Source organism: Eutrema salsugineum, unplaced genomic scaffold (genome assembly GCF_000478725.1).
Source record: "Eutrema salsugineum unplaced genomic scaffold, Eutsalg1_0 scaffold_6, whole genome shotgun sequence".
NCBI classification, from domain to species: Eukaryota; Viridiplantae; Streptophyta; class Magnoliopsida; order Brassicales; family Brassicaceae; genus Eutrema; species Eutrema salsugineum.
In genome coordinates, this window is record NW_006256547.1 from 4350011 (window position 1) to 4375453 (window position 25443).

Consider the following 25443-nt stretch of genomic DNA (forward strand, 5'->3'; position numbering starts at 1 on the left):
AATAAAAGCTCACTACTACTACTAACACCACGAACATCTGGAAGCAACCCGATCACACGAGAAGATGGATGACCTAAGCGATGGTGCCATAAAACAGAAGTATCTTGAACTTGAGTATGCAATGACGTCAAAGCCTCAACGCCACAAAAGGTATACAGACCCTCTCTCTCTCTTTCACCCGCTCCAATCAGCGTCCTCGTAGTGCGGTCCTGCAAAATCAATAGCTTATCAGTGATTTGTCCCACCAAGTGATTGTCAGTGACCAATTGACCAAACGATATCAGGTTTGTATCAAAGCCATCAACAAGATACACATTTAGTAAAAACAGTCGCGAAGTAAGGCGAACTGTGCCGATATTATTTTTATGGATAAATCAGAAAGAAGCAAGACAGAAAAATAAAACATCGTACCTTCAAAGTTCAAACGGAAGTATCAATAAAGATGAGACAAAAGACCGCTAAGTCTCTAAATCCACAGCAGGCTATATATATTACACACATATTATATTTTCATATTTGTTATACACACATTATATATATATATATATATATTGTATATAGATTAGTATTGAGTGGCTGTACAATATTATCTATGTATGGTTAATTTTTTTTTGGAAAAAGGAGAAAACACATTCTCTCAAATCTCAAACTAACCAATTCGATTTGTATGACAATCTTTGAACTATCTCCTGACCTCACATCCACTGATGCAAACACAAAACATTACCAATAGTATTAATACATTTTTAGTTACAAACAAATGTAATATTAATCTACAAGTTATGAAAGAAAACAAAAGGCAAATTACTGTTAGCTCTGTAATTTTGTAATAAATAGTTTTGTTTCACTATAAAATAGTATTCATAATTACTGGAGTTTATAAGACAATATTCATAATTCCAGTTTAGATTTGTAACAAAGTGTCATTGAAGATTTCTTGCATTTAGTTATTGAGCAAAATTATCTTCCAGAATGTTGTTTGGATGAGGAAATGGAGGCAGGTTGAAAATACAAACAACTTTCACATGTGGTGAACACTAGGCGATGTGAATTGTGAAGCATGAAGACAACTTTGTGCCTTTGCGTAAGTTGAAAAATTAATATCTAATGCTACGCTTGAATGGACATCTAAGGCTACGCTTGAATGGAGACAACATTTTGGGGGCTATGTTTGAATGGAGACAACATTTTGGGGGGTATGTTTGAATGGAGACAAAGCTGTGAGGTAACCGCCTATATCTTACGATCCATGCCTTTTTATTTGTTTTTGCTCTTTAAGAGAAAAACAAAAACAAAAAGTCCGAAGGCGTTTTCATTTTTTCTTCAATGTGAAGATAAAACATCTAACACTTGTCTTTATAAGCTTAACCCAAGATGCGCATATGCTTTACAAACCACTAAAAAAATCTTCTCGGAAGTAAAATAAAAAGAGCACAAATTTCCATACAGCTAAACTCATACATCTATAGTTGATAATCACATAAATATAACAATGCGTTCTTGTAATAACAATTGCAGCATGTAATGAGAGAAGACATCACACCAAAGATTCTCTACTTCACATGTCTACATAACACACACAAACATTATTTGCTTCTTCTTTTTTATATATATAATAAGTAGCTCAGACAGTTTATATATTATTGAACTACTAACTCTACGAAAAAACTATAATCTAATGGACTAATACAAAGGTTATGCACAACCCCACTATCACTCACCCCTAATGGACAAAATCATAAAGATCCAATCAACAAAAAAGATAAAAACTCTAAAAAATACCTAAAAAGATTTCATCACCATCAGAAATTTAATACTCAGATTATTAGTTCATAGCTGGCTAAACTATACCTCACCACAAGACAGACATCTTCATGTTCTTCTTCCTTCTTCTTCATCTAGCTCATAACTTAGATCTTACAAGAACCCATTACAAGTCTTCCTTATGCATCATCCTCCATTGGGCATTGTCTTCAACTCATTCACAGTGGCTCTAATCTGCTCCTGAACCAAATCTAATCTCCTCGAGTACACTTCCAACTCAAGAATCTGCTGTCTCCTCCACCGTTCATCCGCTACTCCCTTACCTCCTCCTCCTCCACCAAACCCTAGATTCAGTGACGGCATTAGCGTTGGGCTTAACACACCTAGAGCATGACCACCACCTCCTGGGAACCCTCCTACCGCAGCCATCATCATTCCCGTTGTACCATTCATCATCTCTTTAATCAGAGGCGACACACAGTTCCTCACCGTCTCTTCTATCAACCCTCCTAGATTCCTTCCCTCACCAAACTCACCAATGGCAGCCACATTCTCGTTGAGGTTAACATTTGTAGCTGCATTTGGCGCTGGCCCGTCACACGGATTAATGGGCTTGTCTTCATCGATCTTCCCTATCCTCGATCGTGATCGTTTTCTCGACCCACCACTGCTACTCATTGTCACTTTCTTCTCCAAGCCGTTTTCAGAATCGAAGTCCACATTAGCAATGGGGATGTTGAAACCTGAGCTACCATTGGTGTTGTTGTTATTAACATGGTGGTGGTTGTTGGTTTCCTCGAAATCCATCACGGTGTTATCTTCAAACCCTATGATTTTCCCAGTTTGATTCCAGATTTTCCTAGAGATGTCGAAAGTGGCTTGATCATGAGGGCTTTTAAAGAACACCTCTTTACCTGAGCTGATCTTGCTCATCACGTTCCGGTACTTCTTCTTCAGCCGCCGGAGCTTCTCCACAAGCTGGTTCTTGTTGAAATCAAGCTGAAGCTTCGACTTTATCTGCTCGTAAAACGGCGCCGTGTCAGGCGGATGCGAGCTGCTACCACGGTGGCTCGTGATGTAGTCGAGGAAGCCACGGAGGAGCTCGATCTCGTCCTCATCGGTCCATAGCCTCTGGAAAAGCCGTCTTGAGTCGTCAATCGGTGGTCTCTGATGGACGATCTCCGTCATGCGATGCCATTTCGGATCGGAATCTACGGGAATCGCGGCCACAGGTACGGCGGATCCGGCAGGAAGAGCGACGGTTACGGTGCCCGTCGAGGATGATTTCTCCGCCGCGGAAACCAGCGGAGCTGTGGAAACAGCAGAAACCATAGACGGAGAATTCAGATCTTCGTATTCGGGATCGTCGTCGTCTGCCTCGTTTGGCTCTTCAGGCATAACCACATCTTCGTTCTCTCGTAAATCCTCGTCGGAATCAGTCTCTCCTCCTCCTCCACCTCCTCCTCCGCCGCCAGCGCTGCCGTCTTCCTCTAGCTCCGGCGATTCAACAGAGAAAACAGCGTCACGGTGATCAGCAGATGTCATCTTCAAGAAAACACAAACGCAGCGAGACAGAAAAAAAAACAGAGTGGAAAATTCGAATCGTTTCAGCTTCGATGGAATCAGGACACGAAGAGAAGAACCAGATCCAGATGGAGATTGGAGAAAGAGGAATTGGGTTCACGAGGATTGATACGCTTGTGTGTTGGGGGTGGTAGGGCATGAGAATCTTCGGCTCGAGCAGGGGTAGTTTCGGAATTCACGAAATACAATTATTATGACTGGGCATTGCAGGCAAGTGGTGGTCCAGACTCGTTCCCGTGCTGGGTTGTTGCGGTTTAGTTGAAGCCTGATCATTTCGGAATAGTCCAAAGTCAACAGCAACCGCATCTCACAGAAAAGCGTTCCTCAAACGCAATTCTGTGTATGAGCGTTGACAAAAAAGTTGCGTGTATATAACTTCCATACTTTTCACTTCCTGTTCAGCCAATGTTGTTTAATAAGAAGAACAAATTCCATTTATTAGAGTGAACTTGGTTTTGCACAGAAACTTGGGACGATAAAGATAAAAATTAATTTCGACGGGAGAAGAAAGTATTTACCAGTTCAATTCAAATGGAGGGAAGAAAAACAAAAAACAAAGTCAACAAGAACCGAAATTGAGTTTTTTGTCTTTTCTTTTTTACTTCCGTATTTAAAATTCACAATTTGAAACAGATTATTTTGTTAAAGCAAGTGCATTTCTTCTTCGACTTCTTCTAATTGCCATCATGAAGAATAATAGGAAGAAGAATGTGATGAAGGAGCAGAGCCTTAGTATAAACGGAACTTCTCCTTAGTGTTCTGGAATACTTGCTCAGCAATAACTGCGCCATTCCCGTCTGCTTTCTTGATCTCCAGGTTAGATTTCTGGTAAACCCCGGTGCCTCTCAGTGCATCAGCTATGAAGTCATCGAACCCGATGGCTATGGCTGCTTCGGCTTTGGCTCCATAAACCAATCTCTGTTCACAAGTAAAGAGATGAGTACTCATCAGTTAGACCTTATGTAATGAAGAGACTTGAAAGGTGGGTTTGTGCAGACATGCTTCCATATTTTACCTTGAGTCTCGAGAGATGAATGGCTCCAAAGCACATAGGACACGGCTCACAAGATGCATATATCTCGCATTCTGATAGCTCGATTTGGTTGAGTTTCTTGCACGCCTGCGCGTTCACAATGGATTCAATAATGAATGGATGCACATCATTGTTGGATAACCGGTTTTAGCAATGTTTCAAGATCAAAAGCTAAGTGACTTCAACAAATTTCATCAATCCGATGAATACTCTCTTGTACCTCTCTGATGGCTGTGACCTCGGCATGTGCAGTTGGGTCTGTGTATTTCAAAACCATATTGTGGCAGCTAGCAATGACCTCGTTCTTATGCACAATAACCGCGCCAAATGGGCCACCATCACCACACTCAACTCCCTTGTAAGCTTCTTCAACAGCTTGGGTTAGGAATTTGTGGTCGCTGTCGTGCACAGCTGATCAAACACAAAGTAGAAACATAAACCACGGCAATTTCTTCAAGTACCTATTATTTCCAACTAACTAAGACTGTGGAAAACAGAATGGAATGTGACAAGGGCGTATCACAAAGTCAAAGGTCCCTGTGAGTTAGAGAAACGGGATCTTTATTTTGCCGTGATGAAAGATATCTGTGAATGAACTAGTGGGGAGTAGAGGAGCGGATAAGCTTAATTTGTGTGTGTACAGTTGACGCATCAACCATTATAGGAATCAGAAATGATCAAGCTGAATGAGTGGAACCATTATTGGGGAATATATCATAAGTGATCACCATAAGTACGCATCAGGTCCATACCTTGTTGGTGACCGGCAAAGGCAGTAGCCACGGAGATGGTTCCGTCTTTTGCTTCCACTACACAGTTCAATGATAGAGCAATTAGAACCTCCAAACATCAAATGAAAGAGCAAAGAAATAAAAAATCAAATATGACATAGCTCGTGTTCTACGCACAAAACACAGCAATTGATCAACAACAGCTCATGTTTACTCACGGCATAAGCTACCAGACAAAAGAGACATATAACATTATACTTGTGATACAAGTAAACATCGCCAAAGGAGGAATCTGCCAGCAAAGATGACAGAAAACTAGAAGCCATTGTTACTAATCTAAAAGTCAAAATCACCTAAAATTGAACACAACTATAAATTCGCAAAGCAGGACAATCAAACCGTAAGCATATGTAAAGTGTGATGAATGTATAAAAGAGTGGCTCCTTGTCACATGTCGTCTGTGATTGACAACGAGTATAATTGTGTCATAGGCAGTGGTAAATTCTGGTAAAAAAAAAAAAAATCATTTGCATGTGAAAATAAATGACGAAAATATGAAGGAATGGTCCAAATCGAAGGAAAATTCAAGATTCCCGATCTGAGAATAAGAGGAAATAACAATTCAACATTGAATAAGCTGGTGAAAAAGTTCGATTCGGGAATCGCAGTAGGGAGATAGTTGATCTGGGGAAAACAATCGATAAGACGATCGATTCGGTTGTATAATCCAAAACCAAACAGCTGCCACTAATAATCAAAGTTCTTATCGGATGCAATCTCCAGCAGAAACACACAAAATAGGGGAAAATAAATACTCCGATCTTGATCGACAGAATCAAAGGCGATTATAAGCAAAATGCTATGAGTAGAGAGATAAAAGTGAGAAGATCGTTAATAGTTTACCCTTAGCTTCTTCCATGACTGAGAATTTGAGGGATGATTCGGGGTAATCCTGGAGAAATCGAAGAAGAGCGATTGTGTGGTGGGTGAAGATTGAAGAAGAGGAGAGCCAATTGATGTGTTTATAAACAAATCAGAGGAGTCCAAAAGAAGGTTGAGTTTTGGGGAGATAGAGACGAACCGAAGCTGATGTGTGAGAGAGAGAGAAAGAGAGATGAGTCTGAGATTAATTGGAAAGTGAGCAACCAAGGAAATTGGGTTTTATTAGCCAAAAGAGCGAATTAGACCTGAAAAAAGAGTGGAAGAACTGTTTAAGGCTAAATACGCAACGTTATGAGGATTCTTTTCACTAAACGAATAATAGTAACTAAACTTTCCTTAACTGACTAAGTATAATCCAGTAGTTTTGAGCAATCTGTTTTTTTTTTTAAGTTTTATGAGAATATTAGGAATTAGTTTCTCATATTCATCATGTAGTAAGAAAAAAGATTACAAAGATCGGAAAAACATGAGATAAAAGAGAAATTCATACTATAATTTTCTTTCTTTTTTGGTCGAAATAATTCATACTATTATTGTTTAAAACATTGTTTAAAGTTTATCTATTTCTTCTAATTGTTATTCTGTTTGTTATACTTCTTCTAACACAACTACTGATTCACCAGTAATCACATCAAATATTCCGTGATGTTACAACCAAAAAACATCGAGTATTTCGTTTACATACATATATTGCAATTGATTTTTTATCAGGCCCGGTGTGATCGTGGATTAATAGTCGTTAATTTTAAAATATAATAAAAAATAATAAAGAAAACTGAAAATGGCACAATAATAGAACCGGGATAAGTCTTATGACTCAAATCATAAATGGGATCAGGAACACGTTAGCATTTTGGTAGATACGACTCATCTTCCATCAAAAATTAAAAAGACTCATCTTCCATTAAATATGCAAATTCATGTGCCGTAATCGGTATAGGCCATTTAGCAGTATTGTGATAAATGAGTAGTCAATATGGTTCAGTTTGTTTTTTTTTTTGGATTTTTTTTATTTAGTTTTTAGTCTTCTTGTTTTAAATTCAATTTGAAGCTGTAGTTGGCTAGTTGTGATAAAATTACTTTTTGACTCTTTGTTTGGCCACAAAGACTCCTCATGAAAATATTTTTGAAAAGACTTAAACTGGCACACTTTGTTACTAATGTTAGACAAGTATTCTAAAATCAGAACCATCAAATGCCAAATTGGTATGAGAGGAGGACACTTCTCTTTTAATAGACGAATAAATGTATGTGTGAGTATCTTTACTTAACATGCGATATAAAAAGAGTCGAAAACAATTTGTTTGTGCATACTCAATCATTGAACGAGAGAGGTGCACGTCACCGAAATGAGTTAGTTAAACGAATAACGGAATATAAAAAATTGGAAATAGGCCATCTTTGTTGACCTCCACATGGAAACGCATCGATGGTCTTCCTTAGATAACAAAAGTAATAATTTTAAACATTTTAATATAAAAAAAAAACAGTTATACGTTACAGTGGTTGTTGGTAAAAACAACAAATACATACGTTACAAAATGGAATATGGATGATGGTGGTAAAAACTTTCTTAAAAATTTGACAAGAACAAGTTTCGTTAAGCAAGATTGTTTTAGGTCTTCTGAAGGATATAAAACATAATTTACGAAATCGAATAAAAACTAATAATACATATCCTCGCGTGTACGTCTTCCACACTTTCCCAAACCTCCCTCTTGTCTCCTTTTCTTAACAGAAGGAAGGCGGTGCCAATGCTCTTAATTTAACTTTAACGTAGTATATAACACATGACAAAAATATGGTTGAAGTAAGAAGAATCCTATGAAAGAAAGCAATGATAATTTTTAACATATTTTATTCCACTCGTTCGGCGAGAGATCTCATAAAGAAGATTCAACTATTATAATTTAAAAGCCAATTAATTAATTGGTTAATTTAATATTAAGGACAAAATTTACTTAAGAATTCTTTAGCCTCAAAAGAAAGGGTGTTTTTACTTTCAACCTACTTGAAACCCGCTTTGGGTGACAGTTTACCAAGACAAACTCTACATGTCACTAGTTGATTCATATATCTTTTGTGGAGATCCTAAAATCGTATATCAACTTGTTGCAGGCTCACAACTATGGTCTCACCATATTTTATCATTTGTCTAAATGACATTTCTAGGTTAGCTGATCCCATAAGCAGTAAATGTAGCTTTTTGCTTGTGCGTAACGAAGCAAAGACCGTAGCAAATGATTTGGTTTCCAAACTTTCTATCTTGGATAACTCGATATTTCACCATTTTACTTATTTGGTAAACATTTTACTTTTCAAAATTGTCCGCCTGGCTAAAATTGAAGTACGTAATGTTTAGTCTTGTAATAAGAAACTTTGTCCTTGGCTAATGCACTCAAGTCACCGAAACGTAAAAGCAATCAAAATCAACATAAGTCGGTTGAAAACAAAACAAAGAATACTAGTGGTGCGAATACTAATGGGTTTTTTTTAGAGGAACCAAGGAGATGAAGTTTTTAAATGATGTATTCAGCAAAATCTTTAGCATATGGGTTCTCTAACGCTTAAAGCAAAACCCAAAACGAGATAGAACGAGTGTGACAATGACAAGCACAAAATCGAGATGTAATTAGAAGAGGTCTAATAGCAAACATGGCCATAGAGAAGGGATGATGCAGAATAAAACCCATAATGCTGCTGCTGTCTTCAACATCTTACTTCTTCTTGGGGTCACCAGCCTTGGTCTACACACACAAAGAACCGTTAAGTCAAAACGAAGGGGGAACCAAATCAGATAAAGCAAATGTTTAGGTAACAGGTAACATTGATCTCTCACCTTCTTAACACCACGGATTTTCTTCGCCCTGTTCTTCCTCTCCTTCATCTGTTTCCTTGATCTCTCGATCTTGGTGTCAAGTCCGTTCTGTCAATCACATCCCGAATCATTTTAGTATGAATTCGCAGGGAATCCTAACTTCTACGAAAATTTCGAATATTTACGACTCTGAAACTGTAACATCTCTCACATCAACAACATCATAGTTCCATAACAAAACGGGGAATATAAAAGCACTACCCGTAGAGCTAGACTAAAACTAGACTGAATATAAACTAAAGAGAAGGCACATTACTATCAAAGAAGTAAGAGCGGAAAGAGCATTTACCCTGATCAGCCTGTATTTCGGCTCGAATTTCTTTGCACTCTCGACGGTGTCATAGATCAAACCAAATCCAGAAGATTTACCACCTCCGAAATGGGTTCTGAATTTGAAGACAAAGATAGCATTTGGATCCTTAACCTCGTACATCCTTGCCAACTTCTCCTTCAGCTCAGCCTTGATTACAACAGAAAATAACAATCAGAATCTTCTCAAAGCTCTAAGAAAAACTAAGAAAAACGCATAGCTAGATAGCCTGATTGTAATTGAGACGACAATGGAAGTAAAGAGTATACCTTTGAAACATTGGCTCTTCCTGGGTGGAGAACATCAATAACCTACATTCATAAACCACCATAACTAATTAGTACATAATCTTAGGTTGGAGGAAAATTCCAAACAAATAATAGCTTTATGTGTTTACACTTTACACCAAAAAACTTGCTATGTGAAAGTAATATATCTTTGAAAATCGAGTTGCTCAATTCGAAATGAGCGATCAAAATGTAATATAATATCGAAATAGAGAAAAATCATGTTGTCAAAACACTAAACATCAAAAGTTGTAAAATTCAAATCTTTCAAGGCAAAAACAGAAGAAATGCTCCTAAGAATCCGCTCATCTAAGTCTTTCTACCTCCCAAGAGTTTATGATTCGATGGCGAATACGCTACACTGGCAAATCGTATGGAAGATAGAGACTAATGGATGCAGTGAAAGATGGAACTCACAAATTGCTTCCTGGAGAGAAGCCTGTTGGTCATGAACTTCCTGGTCCTGATGGTGACTGCTTTTTCCGCCATGGCTGCGATTCCTACGAGATCAGATTGAGCTCTCCGGTTGTGAAAATCGACGTTTGTCCCTCGCGGCAGCCTTAGAAAAGAGAAGCAGCAAGCAAAACCCTAGATGATTATATATATATCTCTCACTTTCAAGTATTTAGGGTTTCTTTTCTTACTGGTTCTAGTTTGATGGGCCAAACTTTAGTGGGTCTTATTAAATCCAATGCTGAGAAAGTGTATTAGCTGGTTCGAAACATACAGTTCAAACGGACGTCAAAGCCCATTGGGCCCAAACATTACTATATTATCCACACCAAATTTAGGAGGGGTTAGTTATATTGCCTTATAATGTGGTAAAGTAATTTTTGGGAGCTTTTGACAGCAAGAGTCTTGCATAACTTTGTTTAGTTTATTTACTTTTTACTACTGGTATTCTGGTAAGAGTGGTGGTTCATCTTAAATACTTTTTCTTTGATGTAGCAGCTACAAAATATATAGAAAACATTTGTACCTAATAAGATTCGAACCCTTCCAATGTGATTTCAATTATGGTTGGAGCTTTCTAATAAATTTGAATTTACAGTGAAAAAAGAAAAGCAAAATTTATTTGCCATCTGTTAACATTAACGTCAAAAGCAATTGGAAAAATCTTTCTGCATGCGTTGTAAGTTTACAAAAAATGTTTTATGATAAACTGATGATAATTTTTTTTTCCTTTTCAAAAATGTGAGTTTCTTTTCACATATACTATATAAATAACGGTAAACGTAAAATCAGAAATCGAGTTTAAGACAATTAAGGTTTAATGAGCTATATATAAAAGTTATTCTCCAAATAATTACTGTTTGTCAAGTTACTGTAACTATTTCTACACATATTAGCCCCAACAAAAAAAAACTTATCAAACCCATTAACAGGAATCGAAAATGTCCTTCCACTAGACTTTTCAGCTGTTGATTCGATTCTCACTTTCATCGGATAGCTCATCGCAGGCTATGGAAGGTGTTAAAAGAGAAAGATTCTGGAACCATATATATATATATAGTTAGTGTAAAACGTTACTTGACCCACAAGAAAATCCCTATTCTTGGTCAGATTGGTGTTGTCCCGAACGTGATCTCCTCAAACCGTCCATGCTTCTCTCCACACCCGTTTCTGCAACACTGCATCACTTTGAAGTCCATGAGCGAGTGGTTCGAGGCGCAGTTGCAGAAGATGCTCTCAAACTCGAGGCCTGATCTCCAATTTGGAACCAGAGAAGCAATCTCTCCATCGATCATGTTTGCTATCTTTGAGACATCTCGGTCGTCCATCTCCAGCTCTTCCACCATCTCCCTTGCAACGCTAATTGCTGTGTCGGTTTCAATGTCAAACGGGAAGTATATGTTTCTCACTAGCCCTGCAAAATGGAACTGTAACGATCCTTGACTCTTACTAAAACCAAAACAGAGAAGAAGAATGGTATAGAGTGTAACAAACCTTCCTTGTCAGCGATTCTTAGTCGCAGGAACAGTCCATCACCATTGTCTCTTCTCTTCCCTTTTATGCTTATATGGACATTGTCAAAATTCTCATCGTCTTCTTCTGCTTCTTCATGATCATCGTTTTGAAACTCAAAGACCTCTATTCCCTGTGACTCCACTGTCTCATCTCCATTGTATTCCCATTGGTTTCTTTTATCGTGGATGTAGTAACCGTTTGAGTAGTGAGGATGATCAAAAGAGTTTTCTTTGGTTTGGTCGTTGCAGTAATAGTCAAGTATATGATAAGAGTGCCTAAGAGGAGTCCCAGCTTCATCTATCTGACCCATTTGGCTCTCTACGGGTCTCAAATTGGATTCAACTTCATCGATACACAGAAAAGGGTCCTCTAATAGTTCACGAGCAGAGAGCCTAAGAGACGCAGTGGCTAAGCATTTCTCTATAAAGCCTTTAACCTCAAGATCTTTCACCTTGTCTAATGAGTCTGGTTTCTTGCCCTGAGAGAAAGAGAATTTTAGCATCTTTAACTCAATGCAAAAGCTTTTAACAGAATATAGGGGAGTTGATTCTCACCGATATCACTCTCTTGTAAATCTGAGCAGGGTGAGTACACTCACTGTACGGGTAATCAAACGTTACTAATTCCAAAACACACATCCCAAACGAGTAAATATCGACTAATTCATTATATTCTTCTTCATAGACTTCGGGAGCCATGAACTCTGGTGTCCCTAAGAGGCCAAAAAAAAAAAACTTTCAGCATCAGAATCCAACTATGAACTCACCAAAAGCAAAAGCACTGAACATATTGCATACCGACACAATGAGCAGCGTGAGAGTTTTGCAAGATAGCAGCAAGACCAAGATCCCCAATCTTGACTTCTCCTTGGTTCCCATTGACGAATATGTTGTCACATTTGAGATCTCTGTGAATCACAGGAGGGTCATGGGTATGAAGATAGTTTAAGCCTTTCAAGATCTGTCTACACCAATGCTTCACTGCTCTTATGTTCACTCTCTTGTGCTTTAGCCTATACCTGCATTCACCAGATTTCATTAAACCAATAACATCCTTAATGTATTACATGTTTATGAGTCAGTAATCAAGAGAAACATAACTTAGATACGAGATAGACAGAGAAGCTTACTGTCTCAGGGTACCAGAAGAAAACATTTCAGTGATGAAGTTAATGATTCGATTCTCTGTATCGACCCAAGAAGTGTAGAATTTCATGATGCTCTTGTGTTTCAGTGTTTTGAGGAGATGGATCTCACAGTAGAGCCTCTCCAGTTCTTGAGGACTCTGCAAGAAATCGTAGAGCTTTACTTGGTTCCATGCTACTTCTATACCTTCATACTCATCAAATCCTCTGTAACTGCAAATCGAAATACAGGAGCCACAAAAATAGTTTTTGTCTAATTCAGAATCATTAAACCCAGCTTTTTGATCTATGATCAAGATGCCTTTTTTCTGTTTATGCAGAAACTAAAAATGGTTTAGGCAAACAGAGAAAAGTGGATTATTTTCCTATTTTGTATAAATTAATCTACCAAGTGGGGAAATCATTGAGGAAACATAAAAGGTTCAACCTTTTTTCTACTGAAATGATAAATCTTTTAAAACTCAATCATGATTCGACCACCATTAAAAACCCAAAAAAACTAATGGAAAATCTAAGGATTTTTATGGTTTAGGAAAGGAAAAAATAATTAAACTTTACTGACAAAACTTGATATAAACATTAGAACAGGTTTTGGTAATGGTAGGCAAGAAACTCCAACACCAAATCTAGAAATGTTAAAACAAAAATTGAAAAATTTAAGAAATTTAAGAGAGAGATTGGATTCTTACACGGTCTTTGATGATCCTTTACCCAGAACTTCACTGTACTGCAACAACAAGAACACGCAAAAACCTTAAGAAATCAAAAGAGAAGCAAGCAATTAACTGAGTTTGGAAGTTGAGAGGGATAAAATTTACTCTTCCATATCTTCCAGAAGGATCAACTTCAACAAACTCAGAGTAATCTGGTTCAAGATGGCTGAGATTGTCCATTATTACCCCAAGCAGAATCAAAAAGAGCAAAACATGGAAGGGAAATAAAAAGAAAATCCCAGACCAATATATAGTAATTATTATATTAATAAATTATCTCCTTTTTGATATGGTAGGTTTTGGGTATTTTTTTCTTTCTTGTAGCCTTTTCATTATAGTCATCTTTGTACCTCTGACATAATAAGTTAAGCAAATAAACATTAAACTCGTGTAAATGAGGAGAGAGGTTTCGTTTGAGCTTGAAAGACAAAAGAAAACCAGATTCTTTCTCTTTCTTTCCTTTATTTATTTTTTTCATTGATTTTTTTCCTTTTTTGATTTATATTTTTTTTTCTTCAGTTGTTTCTTTAAACATAACTATCTCATGAAAGCTGTAGGCAAAGGCGGTTGCCAGACTCAGAGAGCGTGGTCCAAAGGAGTAAACAAATGTTTGATTTTTCTTTCTTTTCTTTTTATCCTTCTTTTTTTTGCAACAAACAAATGTTGGATTAAGAATAAGATACATTTTTTTTAGGATAACTACCTATCTTTACATTAAAACACATTTTTACTAAGATATCTACCCATCTTTTCAAATCAAAGATATATGAGAGAATGTTTAAATGAGAGAAATGTTTTATCTTATTAGTTTCTAAGTAGACGAGTCTTAATGAGTATCATAAATGCATAATGATTATGTTATTATCAATGTCAATGTTGTTTTGTATTATCATTCAGATTCAGTTCCGTTAAATGAACACTATTGATAAAAATAGGCATTTTTTAATTTAGAAAAAAAATATAATATAAGTATAATAATTAAGTAACTTTTGTAACATTAATCAAATTTTTAATGCTTATAAGATCAATTAGATTAAAAATTCAGCATCTGTAAGATAGTAATTATAATTAGATCATCATAATAAATTATAATTTAGTACATAAACCACCAAATCTAGATAATTAAATTCGATGGCAGTCATTTGCCTTGGACAATGTTGACTGTTTCTTGGTGGTTCCTGGGTGGCGTATAACATGATATTCTCTTTACTGTGGTGTTGCACTTTCCTACTTTCCTTTCCTAGCTCCAAGCCGAAGAAGGAAAGAAAAGAGAACATGTCGGTTCTAAATCGGGTTAGAAAAATCCATCATGACCTAATATGTTGTTTGGATATGAAGCGATAACTTTTGAGAGCAAACGATAATCAAAATCTAAATTTTGTCTAAAGTATATACAAAAAAAAAAGTCGAACTCCATCAATATGTGAACATCGGAATAGTGAAGCATGTATAGAATTTATCTGATCCAGATTCGTATGCCGCGGATTGCAAGACCTTCGAGTTAGATATTCAGGTGTTATACAAAAAGTTTTCTTAAAACTTCCGTTGATACTTAAAAAAGTTTCTGAAATTTATAAGAAATTAAACTCCTATATATATATATCATACGTGTATTTGTTTTTAAATTTTTGTAATAAACTGCAATCTAAAAACTATATCAGTTTTATTTTTCGAGTTTTAAAACATACCATCCATTATCTCAAAAGATATCTGATCTTATAAAGTTTTCTTATAGATATAAATAAGATTACCTTTAAACGAAATGCGATGGTGGAATCACGACGATTAACACGCTGTCCAACTACTACGAGATATTTCTGTAAATTGTTTATATTGGTTTCATTCTTTTCAATGGTAAAGTTTGTCGTAAATGACAAAAGTTGATATGATTAAGATAAGCATCAAGACGAAGAAAGACACTTTAGACTTTACAGTTAATAAAAAAAAACAGTAAACAATGAAATTATTTTGACGATAAATAAATAAGTAATTCATATTTATTCGGGCTCACTTCTGTTTCGCAACTCCGTCGGCGATTCCGTGGTTGTCTCCGTACAGATATAATAAGTAGGCAAATTATATATGTAACTCCAAAAGCAACCATACCACCAAGGCACCAGCCCCTTTTTTCACCACCATGCCTTTTAATTTGTTTTACCAATTATGGTGGTGAACAAAATTAATCTTTAAAGGTGAAGACTAAACTTTCTTTCCTTTCATTTTTAGGCCATGTTTGAACTCATAATATGTACACTATCATATTGAAATTAATTTTCACAACCTTTAAAGACCTCCAATATTTAACAAGGCATGCATGTAAATTCACACTAATCAAGTAATTTTGTTATCCGAGTGAATGGTTAATTAAAACAGAAAATTCAGATTGTCAGTAAAGCGAAATCTATAGCCCCTTTAAAATTGAAACAAAAAATTTGAAAGTGTGCTATTTTGGGGATTTTTTTTTTTTGGGAATTGCTCTAATCTTTATTAATGAATAGAGAAAACTGTATATACAAGGATTAGGTCAAATAAGGGACCTCTATAAATAAACTGGAAACGTAGCAGTATATATACTGTATACAAAGATATGGTACGTACAACTGAATATTATCAACACGAATATTCTTCGTTAGAATGAATAAACAAGACTTTAGATGAATCAGAAAGAATAACTACGATTTGTTTATTGATATTAAAGAGATATAATTCAAGTGTTGAATAGCACATGATGCCAATAGTAATGAGAGCTACCAAGTATTGTTTTGAAATTTAGTTTATTCTTTAATCTCTTATCAAATTTTACAAGTCGGATCTTAGGTCGTTAAGCTCATCTCCCAAGTCAAAGCAAAAGGCCGACAAATTCAGGATCACGATCTCGCACTCCAAGTTTGGCCGTCATGCAAGAGTCGAAACGAGCTGCAAGGCCAAGCGGGGATATGTGAGAAGGGATCCACATTTGACAACTTTCGAGCCCATAAAAATAAAATAGAGGTAAATTAAGCTTCATTGACAACTTTATCCACACAAGAAAAAAAATGCTTCGTAGACAATCGAACTCCATCTAAAGATGAAGATAGACACAAAACGTAATTTATATTAATGGGGCCTCGGGTTTTGACGATTTAGTGTGGGCCTAAACTGTTGCCTTTATTTTACATGAGCACGGCCTTGCATGACCAACAGGCAACAGTGAACAGACAACTCAGATAAGCTAATTACCAACCAGTATCTTCAATATGGATCTTTACATGTAAACCAAAAATTGATTAAAGCGAGATAACAATCTGTAACACATCTCATATTTTGCCGTCTTTGTTTACCAAAATGTATGGCTGTGGTTTTTCTCAGCACCAACCTATATTGCACTTGAAGAAATTTATTTGCATATAATAAATATTGGGAAACAAAAATTTTCATTAAACAAAAAAGATTATTGTAGCATCTGGCTTTGAATGTAGATAGAGGTAATAGCTCCCTTGGATTTGTACATTGAACAATTGTGGGGTGAGTCAAGACTGATGATTTCAGTGAACAAACTTGTTTAATTTGAATCTGCAACCATTATTTCAACTTTCAGTGACTCTTCAATGCTGATTTGATTCTTTAAACGCTGCTTTAGGGGGTAAAAACTGAACTAGCGTGAGAGTGAGACAATGGACTTGTAGATATAAACTTTTTACTCTTTTTTTTGGTTGGATAAACTTTGTAGTACTGAATCGTATGTTGGTGCAAGTATCTTCTATTATCTATATGCATGCATCCCATATTAAAATAAACTAAAAAAAAACAAACAAACCTTGGTTATCAAATTAGGTCGATTTGTCATATAGTAACGAAATTAGAAAAAGTTTGGTAGTAAGCATATTTATGTGCAGTCGTGGTCTCAACTCGCATCGGCATAGCTTTCCTAATATAGTAATGTTAATGATGGAGCTTTGAATTAAGATATATATACAAGACTTAGTCCCCAAAAAAAAACACAAAATATTTTTATTTTATTTTGTTTGAGTTTCTCTAAACTATATATTACGACTCGACTGTTTAAAATTAAATTAGGCAATAGATTAGAGACTAGGTTGAATAAATATATCAATGAATAAAATAAACTTGCATCGTTTCAACATGTTTGTTTATTAGTATAACTAAGAATTGATTCCGCGCTTCGCGAACACTTATAAGTTAATGTTGAGTGAAGATATATGAAATAGCGACTATTATTACAAATTGTTGAACAACTAATTCATCATATTTGTTTTTTTTTTAAAAACAAATTTCTCATTCTCATTTTCATATTCTAATATCTTGTTATTTTCATATTCCATTCCCTTTTTTCATCTTCAATATCTTATTTTTCGTGTTTTTCAAAAAATTTCTTGATCAGTTTTGTATTCTTCTTACTGTTTTTTTTTATCTCTTTCATCTTCTTCTTCATCTCTTTGATTTTTTTTCTTATTATTATTATTTTTTTTAATTTTCTTCTTTATAGTTTGTTATCTTTATCTTCTGCTCTTCTTTTTCATCTTCAATGTCTTATTTTTCCTATTTTCTAAATTTTTTCTTCATCAGTTTTGCGTTCTTCTTCTTTTTAGTTTTTATTTTTTTACTTTTCATCTTCTTTTTCATTGTCTTTGACTTCTACTTTTCTTTTCTTCTTATTTCAGTTTTTTTTTTTTTTTTTTTAGGTTTTTCTTTTTTTTCTGATTTTTTTTTTTTTTTTAATTTATTTATCTGGTGTATGTTTTCTTTTTCTTTTACTTCATCTTTACATAAGTCATCTTTTTATATTTCTGATGGTTCTTTTTCCTCCTATTTTTTAATTTGTTTTCATCATTGCTTTTTTTTTATTATTGTCGTTTTCTCTAACTTTTTTAAAAATTGTAATAATATATCGTTTTTAATAAATAATATATATATATAAATGCATTTATATAAACTTAAATTTATTTTATTCATTAATCAGTTTCACATTCTAAATTTGTGAGATAAGTATTAAATTTTACTGATTTAGAGTTGATTATAGTAATAAATGTAATTATGCTTTAAATAAACAAATATTTAAAATACTTTTTATTGATACTGATGTGGACACTAAACTCTCTAATTATATATAAGATTTTTAAAAAATCGATTATCCCGAAGAAACGGTTTCTACACGCAAAGTGGGTGTGAGGGGAGGTGAATCGTTAAATATATAAATCAATAAAGAAAATCAGATCCCGATAAGAATAATTCAAAATTGGGACCTAAAGTTCACGTTAATGTCGGTCGATCGGTTCAAAAGCATATCAATAGTTTGACGTGGCATAAGTTAAAATTGGGGTTGTCTAAATGGAAACCGTTAACTCATGTGTCCAATTCTTATGCATCATAGATTAGTTACTTTCATGCACTAGAAAAGTTTAGCTACGTTTTCTTGTTGGTAGATTGTTACTGAAGGTATGTAGTAGCTCCGACAACTTTGTACATTTTATGGAAACTACTATGTAATTTGTAAATTAGTAATGTATGCATGCGAAACTACAAAATTTACGTCTGACTATACTGACTACATTTTTTTTATGACTACTGACTACATGTAATTTAATCTTTCATAAATTTAATAATTAATTTTTTTTTCAAACACAAGAAAAAAATTTATGTTTCCAATAACAAAAAAATATTCTATTTGTTTGAATATTTTTTTTCGACATTTTGTTTGATTGTTATTCATGTAATCATGTGCACCTAGTGAATTATATGTTTAAAAGGAATAAAAGACAACGGTATTCAAGAAAAAGGCCCAAAAAGTCCAAGAAAGATGGGCCCAAATTTGGGTTGTAACGCATGACAACTACTCATGGACAAGTACACGTGAGTACCATTTCCTTCCATACGTATAAAACCAAATTATTTTCCTCGAATTTAGTCTTAGCTTTATACTTTCTTAGACTTTTAATCAGTATTTTCATGGACATAAATCAACAGTGACGAATAAAATCCTGTTTCTTCCGAAAAGTTAATGAATTTGGATCTATCGACAGAGAGATACATGGCGAATAAGGCAAACAACATAGTTTTGGAGTTTTATTTGTTATCAAACAACAGTATTCGAAATCAGAATATATATTATAAAATAATTCACCATACAATCTCCAGAGTCCGGATCCAACCAAACAACATAGCTTTTTATTATATAATATCAACAAAACAAAGGGTAGAGAGAGAAAAAGGGCTTAGATTTAGAGAGAGAAGTAATGGCTGTAATGATGATGATGAAGCTGGCAGTTTCTGAAATTTAATGAGTATTTTATTTTCCTTGTATATAATTCTCAAAATATGGTAATTGGCTAATTGCCCCGAATTTTTCCAAATTTTTCGTGTTATAAAAGATGAATTCTTGTTGCTGAAGCATAATATTTGGTCGAACAAAAGGCAAAAGCACAGCATTTTGGACCATCATGATCCATAGACATTACTGTAAATAGTGTTTTCTCATGGATATCATTTATGTACGCAGCATAAAAGATCGCAACATTAAGAGTTAGAAGATAAAAAAAAAACTTTTTGCAGTTATGCTTGTCTCGTATATAGTTCATAGTATTAATAACGAAGTCATATAAATGATGCCTGATGTCTTAAAAATTAAAATCATATGCAGTGGCTTTTATAACACCAGCTCTACGTTCGGAAATAATAATTTAATGCAATGTGTACTTATATTTACATAAGTCGTGCTTGCATTTTGGTTTATTCGATGGACCAATTTCAATCCTCAAGTTATTGATTATTTATTGATTGTTACGTTTGGTTGGTGATATTATCACAGGAGAACTGATCAACAGAGTTTAAAGATTTGATTGTCTTGCGATGGTATATGAATAGTTTAATGTCATCAAAAACAAAAATAAATTTGTGAGAAAGTAAAAAAATAAACCAAGTTTGGGAAGAGATGATAGAACATTACTTTTTGTTTGTTAACAATATAAAACATTACTTTGAATGATTCTCGAACATTGAATATCCATACATTCACTAAATATTCAAAGAGTTTAATAGATCCTGGAAATACTAGGTAATGTGTTTGATAAAATCAAATGTTTTGAATACAGTTACAATTAAAATCTACAACTGGAAGTTTTATACAAAATTATCATCAAATACCGGATACATACCTTGAATTTCAAAAAGATATGTGAACCTAAAGTGTTTAACAAAATTATCCATACAACAAAATTAAAAGTCTTATTTAATTTTTGTTTTTAGGGGGCAACGTTCTCGATGTCAATTTTTGCCGACTCAATTGTAGTTAGGTTTTTATTTGGTGGTTTAAATACGGTAATAAAATTTTGAGAGTGAAAGGAGTCTCCTTTTTGTCTGTTTCTGTCTCTGTTTGAGTTTTTATCAGAAAAGAGTAAACACAACACCCTTTACTTTGGCGATTTGCTTCCTCCTCCTCCTCTCTCTCTCTCTCTCTCTCTCTCTCTCTCTCTCTCCTTATTCTCCGGCTTTCAAATCTCTTTCCTTTGATTGTTGATTTTTCTTGTAGACAACGGATCCAATCGACGAGACTCTCAAGCCAAATCCCATGAGCATTCTTCAGATTTCGATGCAGTTTCTCATTCTTTAAAAGTAATTCATCGGTCTCATCAGGTAAAAAAATTCAAAAAATTCAATTTTTATTTTCTTCTTCTCGACTTACAGAATCAGTCATTGTCTTAGTCAAAATTCGTCTGTGTATACGGTTCTTAGCGTTGCGCAGTTTGGCTGCCAAGTGTTTGTTGAAATTCCGGTGAGAGAGAGAAAAAGAGAGACTGGGATTGGAAGTTTACAGAGATGAAGGATTTTCCTTCTTGCTTTGGTGAAAATGGCGTTCAAGTTGCGGATTCATCGTCTTCAAACTCCGGCAAAAATGCCCAGAATCTGGTGACTTGCATCTACCAGTGCCGTATTCGGGGAAGAAATTGCTTGATCACAGTGACATGGACTAAGAATCTGATGGGTCAAAGTGTAACCATTGGAGTTGATGATTCCTGTAACCAAAGTCTGTGTAAAGTCGAGATTAAGCCATGGCTCTTCACAAAACGAAAAGGGTCCAAGAGTTTAGAGGCGTATTCGTGTAACATCGATGTTTTCTGGGATCTCTCCTCCGCAAAATTCGGATCAGGCCCTGAAGCTTTGGGAGGATTCTACGTGGGTGTTGTTGTAGACAAGGAAATGGTTCTGCTTCTTGGCGATATGAAGAAAGAAGCTTTCAAGAAGACGAATGCTTCACCTTCATCACTAGGTGCTGTGTTCATTGCCAAGAAAGAGCATGTCTTTGGTAAGAGAGTGTTTGCAACAAAAGCTCAGCTTTGCGCCGATGGGAAAATCCATGATCTTGTGATTGAATGTGACACGAGTGTCACTGATCCTTGTCTCATTGTTCGTGTGGATGGGAAGACATTGTTGCAGGTGAAGCGGCTTAAATGGAAGTTCCGTGGCAACGACACGATAGTTGTTAATAGAATGGCTGTGGAAGTTCTCTGGGATGTTCATAGCTGGCTTTTTGCTATGCCTTCAGCGGGAAACGCCGTGTTCATGTTCAGGACTTGTCAATCTCCTGACAAGAGCTTGTCTTTCTCACAGGACATGACTACAACAAACTCCAAGTCTCAAAGTTTTGGTTTTTCGTTGATTCTCTACGCGTGGAAGAACGAGTAGAAACAAGATTTTATGGGTGCTAACAAAAACCTTGAAAGAGTCTGTTGATTCCTTATCAACATTTGTTATCAAAAGCATGATTAATGGGTTGATTCATAATTGGTTTATGCAATGTATTTTCTTACACAATGCTGGAACCTGATCAGTCTTGACGAACGCTAGCTCTGTATACATCAGTTACTTATGTCCTGGAAAGTGTTTCGTTCTATCTGAGAAATCAGGTCAATTGGGTGAATTTTTAGATGTTTAGCAAACTTTTTCTTACTCTCTTTCTAATAACAGATTGCTCATCCATGAAGATTCCTAAGTTTTGTGACTCAGTAAGTCAGATATTTCTTGACTTTCACATTTCGATTCTTCGCCTTAATGTGGTCTGCTTCTTGCTTTTTCACAAGACCGCAGAACTTGATGTTTCAAAAAAAAATTAGAGTTAAAATTTTGCGTCTTCAGTGAAGTCCTAAGTTGGTATTATAATCACTGGAAAAGAAAAATGCTATTGTGTCTTTGAAGTATATCAGTGGAAAAGAATATAAAGTATTCGTCAGAGAGATTCTACTATAAGAAGTTTAAAAGATTTCGAAATGTCAAGGTCACAGAAGCTTTATGTGGAGAGAGTAGTGGTTTATATGTCAAATGCAAACTGCACGCTGTTTAACTGAGAATCTCTGCAACTGCTTGCCATTTAATGGACTGTCTGTCTTTTTGGTCAGGTTAAATTCGTGAGTATACTCAAATTGAGAGATTGTGTTACTGCAACATTCTTTTGTGACATCATCACATGTTTGCTTTTCTCTTTCTCACGTCTATAGTAAAAATAAAAGCATGCCACGTGGTCCCTACCCAAACATAGCATATATTCATTTTACCCGCCCGAACTTTAGCTGATCCCTGAGTCAAACTATACGGGCTTAATAACAAAATTCCAATGTTCGATAACGTTTAAACCAAAAAGTAGAAAGTAAAAAACCCATGTGTGTACATAATTCACCATTTATGTCAATTAGCCGCGACACTTTTGTTTTTGAAAATTTTGGGGTTTCTATTTTTTTTTGTGTGTACAAAGTAGATCCATATTAGATCCAAAAGTAATTTTCTTTTGATTTGGTTTCGTTGGATTTTTATTTATTTATTTCGTATTCGGTTATAAATACGAAAATAATGTTACCATATCCTTCTCCCATACCCCGATTACCTGAACTCTAAAACAACCGAATCATATCGACCCGAATACCCGCAGGCCCAGCGGGTAAAAAAAATGACATTGGTTGCAATATTTCTGGGCCATACAGCCCATTAAAGAAGAAGACGTGGCTCAAGTCAAACGACCACATTAATAAGCCCTAAGAGTAACTATAAATACGACTCCTCCGCGACTTTTTTCCATTATCCTTCTGACCCTCTCTCTGTCTCTCTTCTTGTTCGCGAAAGGTTTCGATCACACTTTCAGTCTCTTTCGGTGGTGTTGCTTTTTGTTTGCCCTTAGAGAAAAATAATCGCTACGATGTACTCGGAAGAAGCAGGAGCGAGTTGTTCTTCTTCTTCTCGTAAGAGACATCTCGAAGACAGAATAGGAACCTCAGAAGAAAAAAGGAAAAGAATGAGAGATTATTATCCTCGTGATCAGAACACAACAATCATCCCTCATGGTTGGCTACATTGTCCTCGTTTTGGTCACGAAATCGGATGCATCGTTCCTTCAAAAGTTCCTCTCAGTGACTCTACAACAATAGTGTTCCTCTTGAAAAAAGATACACTTTCAAACAGTGGGTTACTAATACAGATAAGAAGCCAATTGGTATGGTGATTGATCTCACCAACACGGCTCGTTACTATGATCCTAGCACAGAGTTAAGACAGGAAGGCATCCACTATGTTAAGATTCGTTGCACTGGTCGTGATTCCGTGCCAGACTATCTCTCTGTGAACACATTTGTCAACGAAGTTAATCAGTTCGAGAAACACAACTTGTCAAACAAGTATGTTCTCGTTCATTGTACGCACGGCCATAACCGCACAGGGTTCATCATTGTGCATTACCTCATGCGCACGAGGCCGATGATGAGCGTCACACAGGCTCTTAAAACGTTTTCTGATGCCCGCCCGCCCGGTATCTACAAACCGGATTACATCGATGCTCTGTACAGTTTTTATCACGAAGTCAAGCCTTTGAGTGCCGTTTGTCCAACCACTCCTGAATGGAAGAGGTCTGAAAACGAGTTTTCACCACTTGCAACGCAAGAAAACGATCAGCATGAGGAGAATGTTAAGAAGAATATGACAAATGACGACGTTTTGGGGGATGAAATACCATGGGAGGAGGACGTTTGTTACCGAAAAGTTTGCTATGAGTTGATGAATATCAAGGGAGAAAGAGATATGAAGTTTCCGGGCTTGCACCCTGTGTCCTTAGACAAGGAAAGATTACAACTTTTTGAGGCAGAGATACTATTACGCGACATGGAAGGCAGATGGAACTCGGTACATGATGCTCTTGACTAGAAAAGGGTGTTATCTGATAGATAGGAAGTTCAGATTTAGAAAGGTGAAAATGCGGTTTCCTTGTAGAAGTGATCATGATAAAGTGCATCATTACACATTGCTTGATGGAGAGATGGTTGTAGATAACTTTGTGGATGGAAAAAGGCAGGAAAGGAATTACCTTGTCTATGATTTGGTGGCAATCAACGGGGAATCAGTGACAGAGTGGCCTTTCAGTGAAAGATGGGAACTTATCGATAGAGAAGTGATCAAGCCACGTAGTGATGAGAAGAAGGTGACAAATCATCGGTACATATACGAGCAGGAGCCTTTTGGGATACGGAGAAAGGCGTTTTGTCTACTCTCTGCTGTGGAGGAGAAGCTTTTCAACAAGTTGATTCCTTCGCTTCCTCATGAATCTGATGGACTGATCTTTCAAGGGTATGACGATACTTATGTTTACAGAGAAAACAGAGGTTTACTCAAGTGGAAGTTTGTGGATACTGTTGACTTTCTGTTTGAGATGGGCAGAGATGGGAGTCAAATGCTCTTCTTGTATGAACATGGGAGGAAGAAGCTTATGGAAGGCTACTCGGTTGAGTTTAGAGGTGATGGTTGGGACCACCCGGCTAGTTACTCCGGGAAGCTTTTAGAGTGTTCATGGGATAAGGAGAAGGATGTATGGGTTACTATGCGGGTCAGGGTTGATAAATCTGAACCAAATGGTGTAAGAACTGCTCTTAGCGTGATAAAAAGCATAAATGATGGTATCACCAAGGAAGTTTTTGTGCAGGAGATCAGAGAGATTATTCGTCTTCCAATGTACGTTGAGCGCATTCGAATGGACACTCAGGCCTACGAACGCCGCAAGCATGGAAACTGCAGAGCCTGATGAATGGTTTAGTTGGAGAAAGAGAAACTGTCTCAAAGTT

General features: G+C 35.9%; 7 protein-coding genes across 8 annotated transcripts in view; 2 read left to right on the forward strand and 5 right to left on the reverse strand.

Moving 5' to 3' along the window:
* The window catches only part of LOC18012610 (bifunctional cystathionine gamma-lyase/cysteine synthase), a 2733-nt gene extending 2255 nt beyond the window's left edge, over nt 1-478 (reverse strand). The window contains exon 1 of the mRNA XM_024151157.1: nt 412-478. The gene's annotated coding sequence lies outside the window, so the exon portion shown is untranslated. The remainder of the gene's footprint in view (nt 1-411) is intronic.
* Nucleotides 479-1309: 831 nt separating this feature from the next.
* On the reverse strand, nt 1310-3886 carry LOC18012748 (probable transcription factor At5g28040). Its single transcript, XM_006394943.2, has 2 exons — nt 3867-3886; nt 1310-3742 (listed from the first exon to the last, which is right to left on the reverse strand). Exon 2 carries the CDS (start codon nt 3307-3309, stop codon nt 1951-1953), a length of 1359 nt encoding a protein of 452 aa, XP_006395005.1. The 5' UTR covers nt 3310-3742; nt 3867-3886; the 3' UTR covers nt 1310-1950.
* Nucleotides 3829-6266, reverse strand: LOC18012751 (guanine deaminase). Its single transcript, XM_006394944.2, has 5 exons — nt 6016-6266; nt 5134-5190; nt 4602-4792; nt 4364-4468; nt 3829-4266 (listed from the first exon to the last, which is right to left on the reverse strand). The coding sequence occupies exons 1-5, from the start codon at nt 6029-6031 to the stop codon at nt 4078-4080; spliced, it is 558 nt and encodes a 185-aa protein (XP_006395006.1). The 5' UTR covers nt 6032-6266; the 3' UTR covers nt 3829-4077.
* Nucleotides 6267-8551: 2285 nt separating this feature from the next.
* LOC18012752 (40S ribosomal protein S24-1) lies at nt 8552-10142 on the reverse strand. The gene is made up of 5 exons (XM_006394945.2): nt 9947-10142; nt 9512-9553; nt 9222-9392; nt 8894-8980; nt 8552-8801 (listed from the first exon to the last, which is right to left on the reverse strand). The coding sequence occupies exons 1-5, from the start codon at nt 10016-10018 to the stop codon at nt 8772-8774; spliced, it is 402 nt and encodes a 133-aa protein (XP_006395007.1). The 5' UTR covers nt 10019-10142; the 3' UTR covers nt 8552-8771.
* Nucleotides 10143-10786: 644 nt separating this feature from the next.
* LOC18012795 (probable serine/threonine-protein kinase WNK9) lies at nt 10787-13695 on the reverse strand. The gene is given in 8 exon segments (XM_024151440.1): nt 10787-11097; nt 11099-11396; nt 11477-11975; nt 12052-12209; nt 12295-12515; nt 12627-12854; nt 13331-13368; nt 13460-13695. Coding segments are annotated over 8 exon segments (1572 nt in total). The 5' UTR covers nt 13535-13695; the 3' UTR covers nt 10787-11042.
* Nucleotides 13696-20778: 7083 nt separating this feature from the next.
* On the forward strand, nt 20779-22220 carry LOC18012796. 2 transcript variants are annotated; one of them, XM_006394947.2, is made up of 2 exons: nt 20779-20983; nt 21083-22220. In XM_006394947.2, the coding sequence occupies exon 2, from the start codon at nt 21167-21169 to the stop codon at nt 22031-22033; it is 867 nt and encodes a 288-aa protein (XP_006395009.1). In that variant the 5' UTR covers nt 20779-20983; nt 21083-21166; the 3' UTR covers nt 22034-22220. The 2 variants fall into 2 exon arrangements, with proteins under 2 accessions (XP_006395009.1, XP_024006667.1); XM_024150899.1 differs by having other exon boundaries at nt 20802-20983; nt 21093-22220.
* A 106-nt stretch (nt 22221-22326) lies between these two features.
* LOC18013333 (mRNA-capping enzyme) lies at nt 22327-25403 on the forward strand. Its single transcript, XM_024151070.1, is given in 4 exon segments — nt 22327-22353; nt 23517-23748; nt 23751-24463; nt 24465-25403. Coding segments are annotated over 4 exon segments (1911 nt in total).
* Nucleotides 25404-25443: the final 40 nt, after the last annotated feature.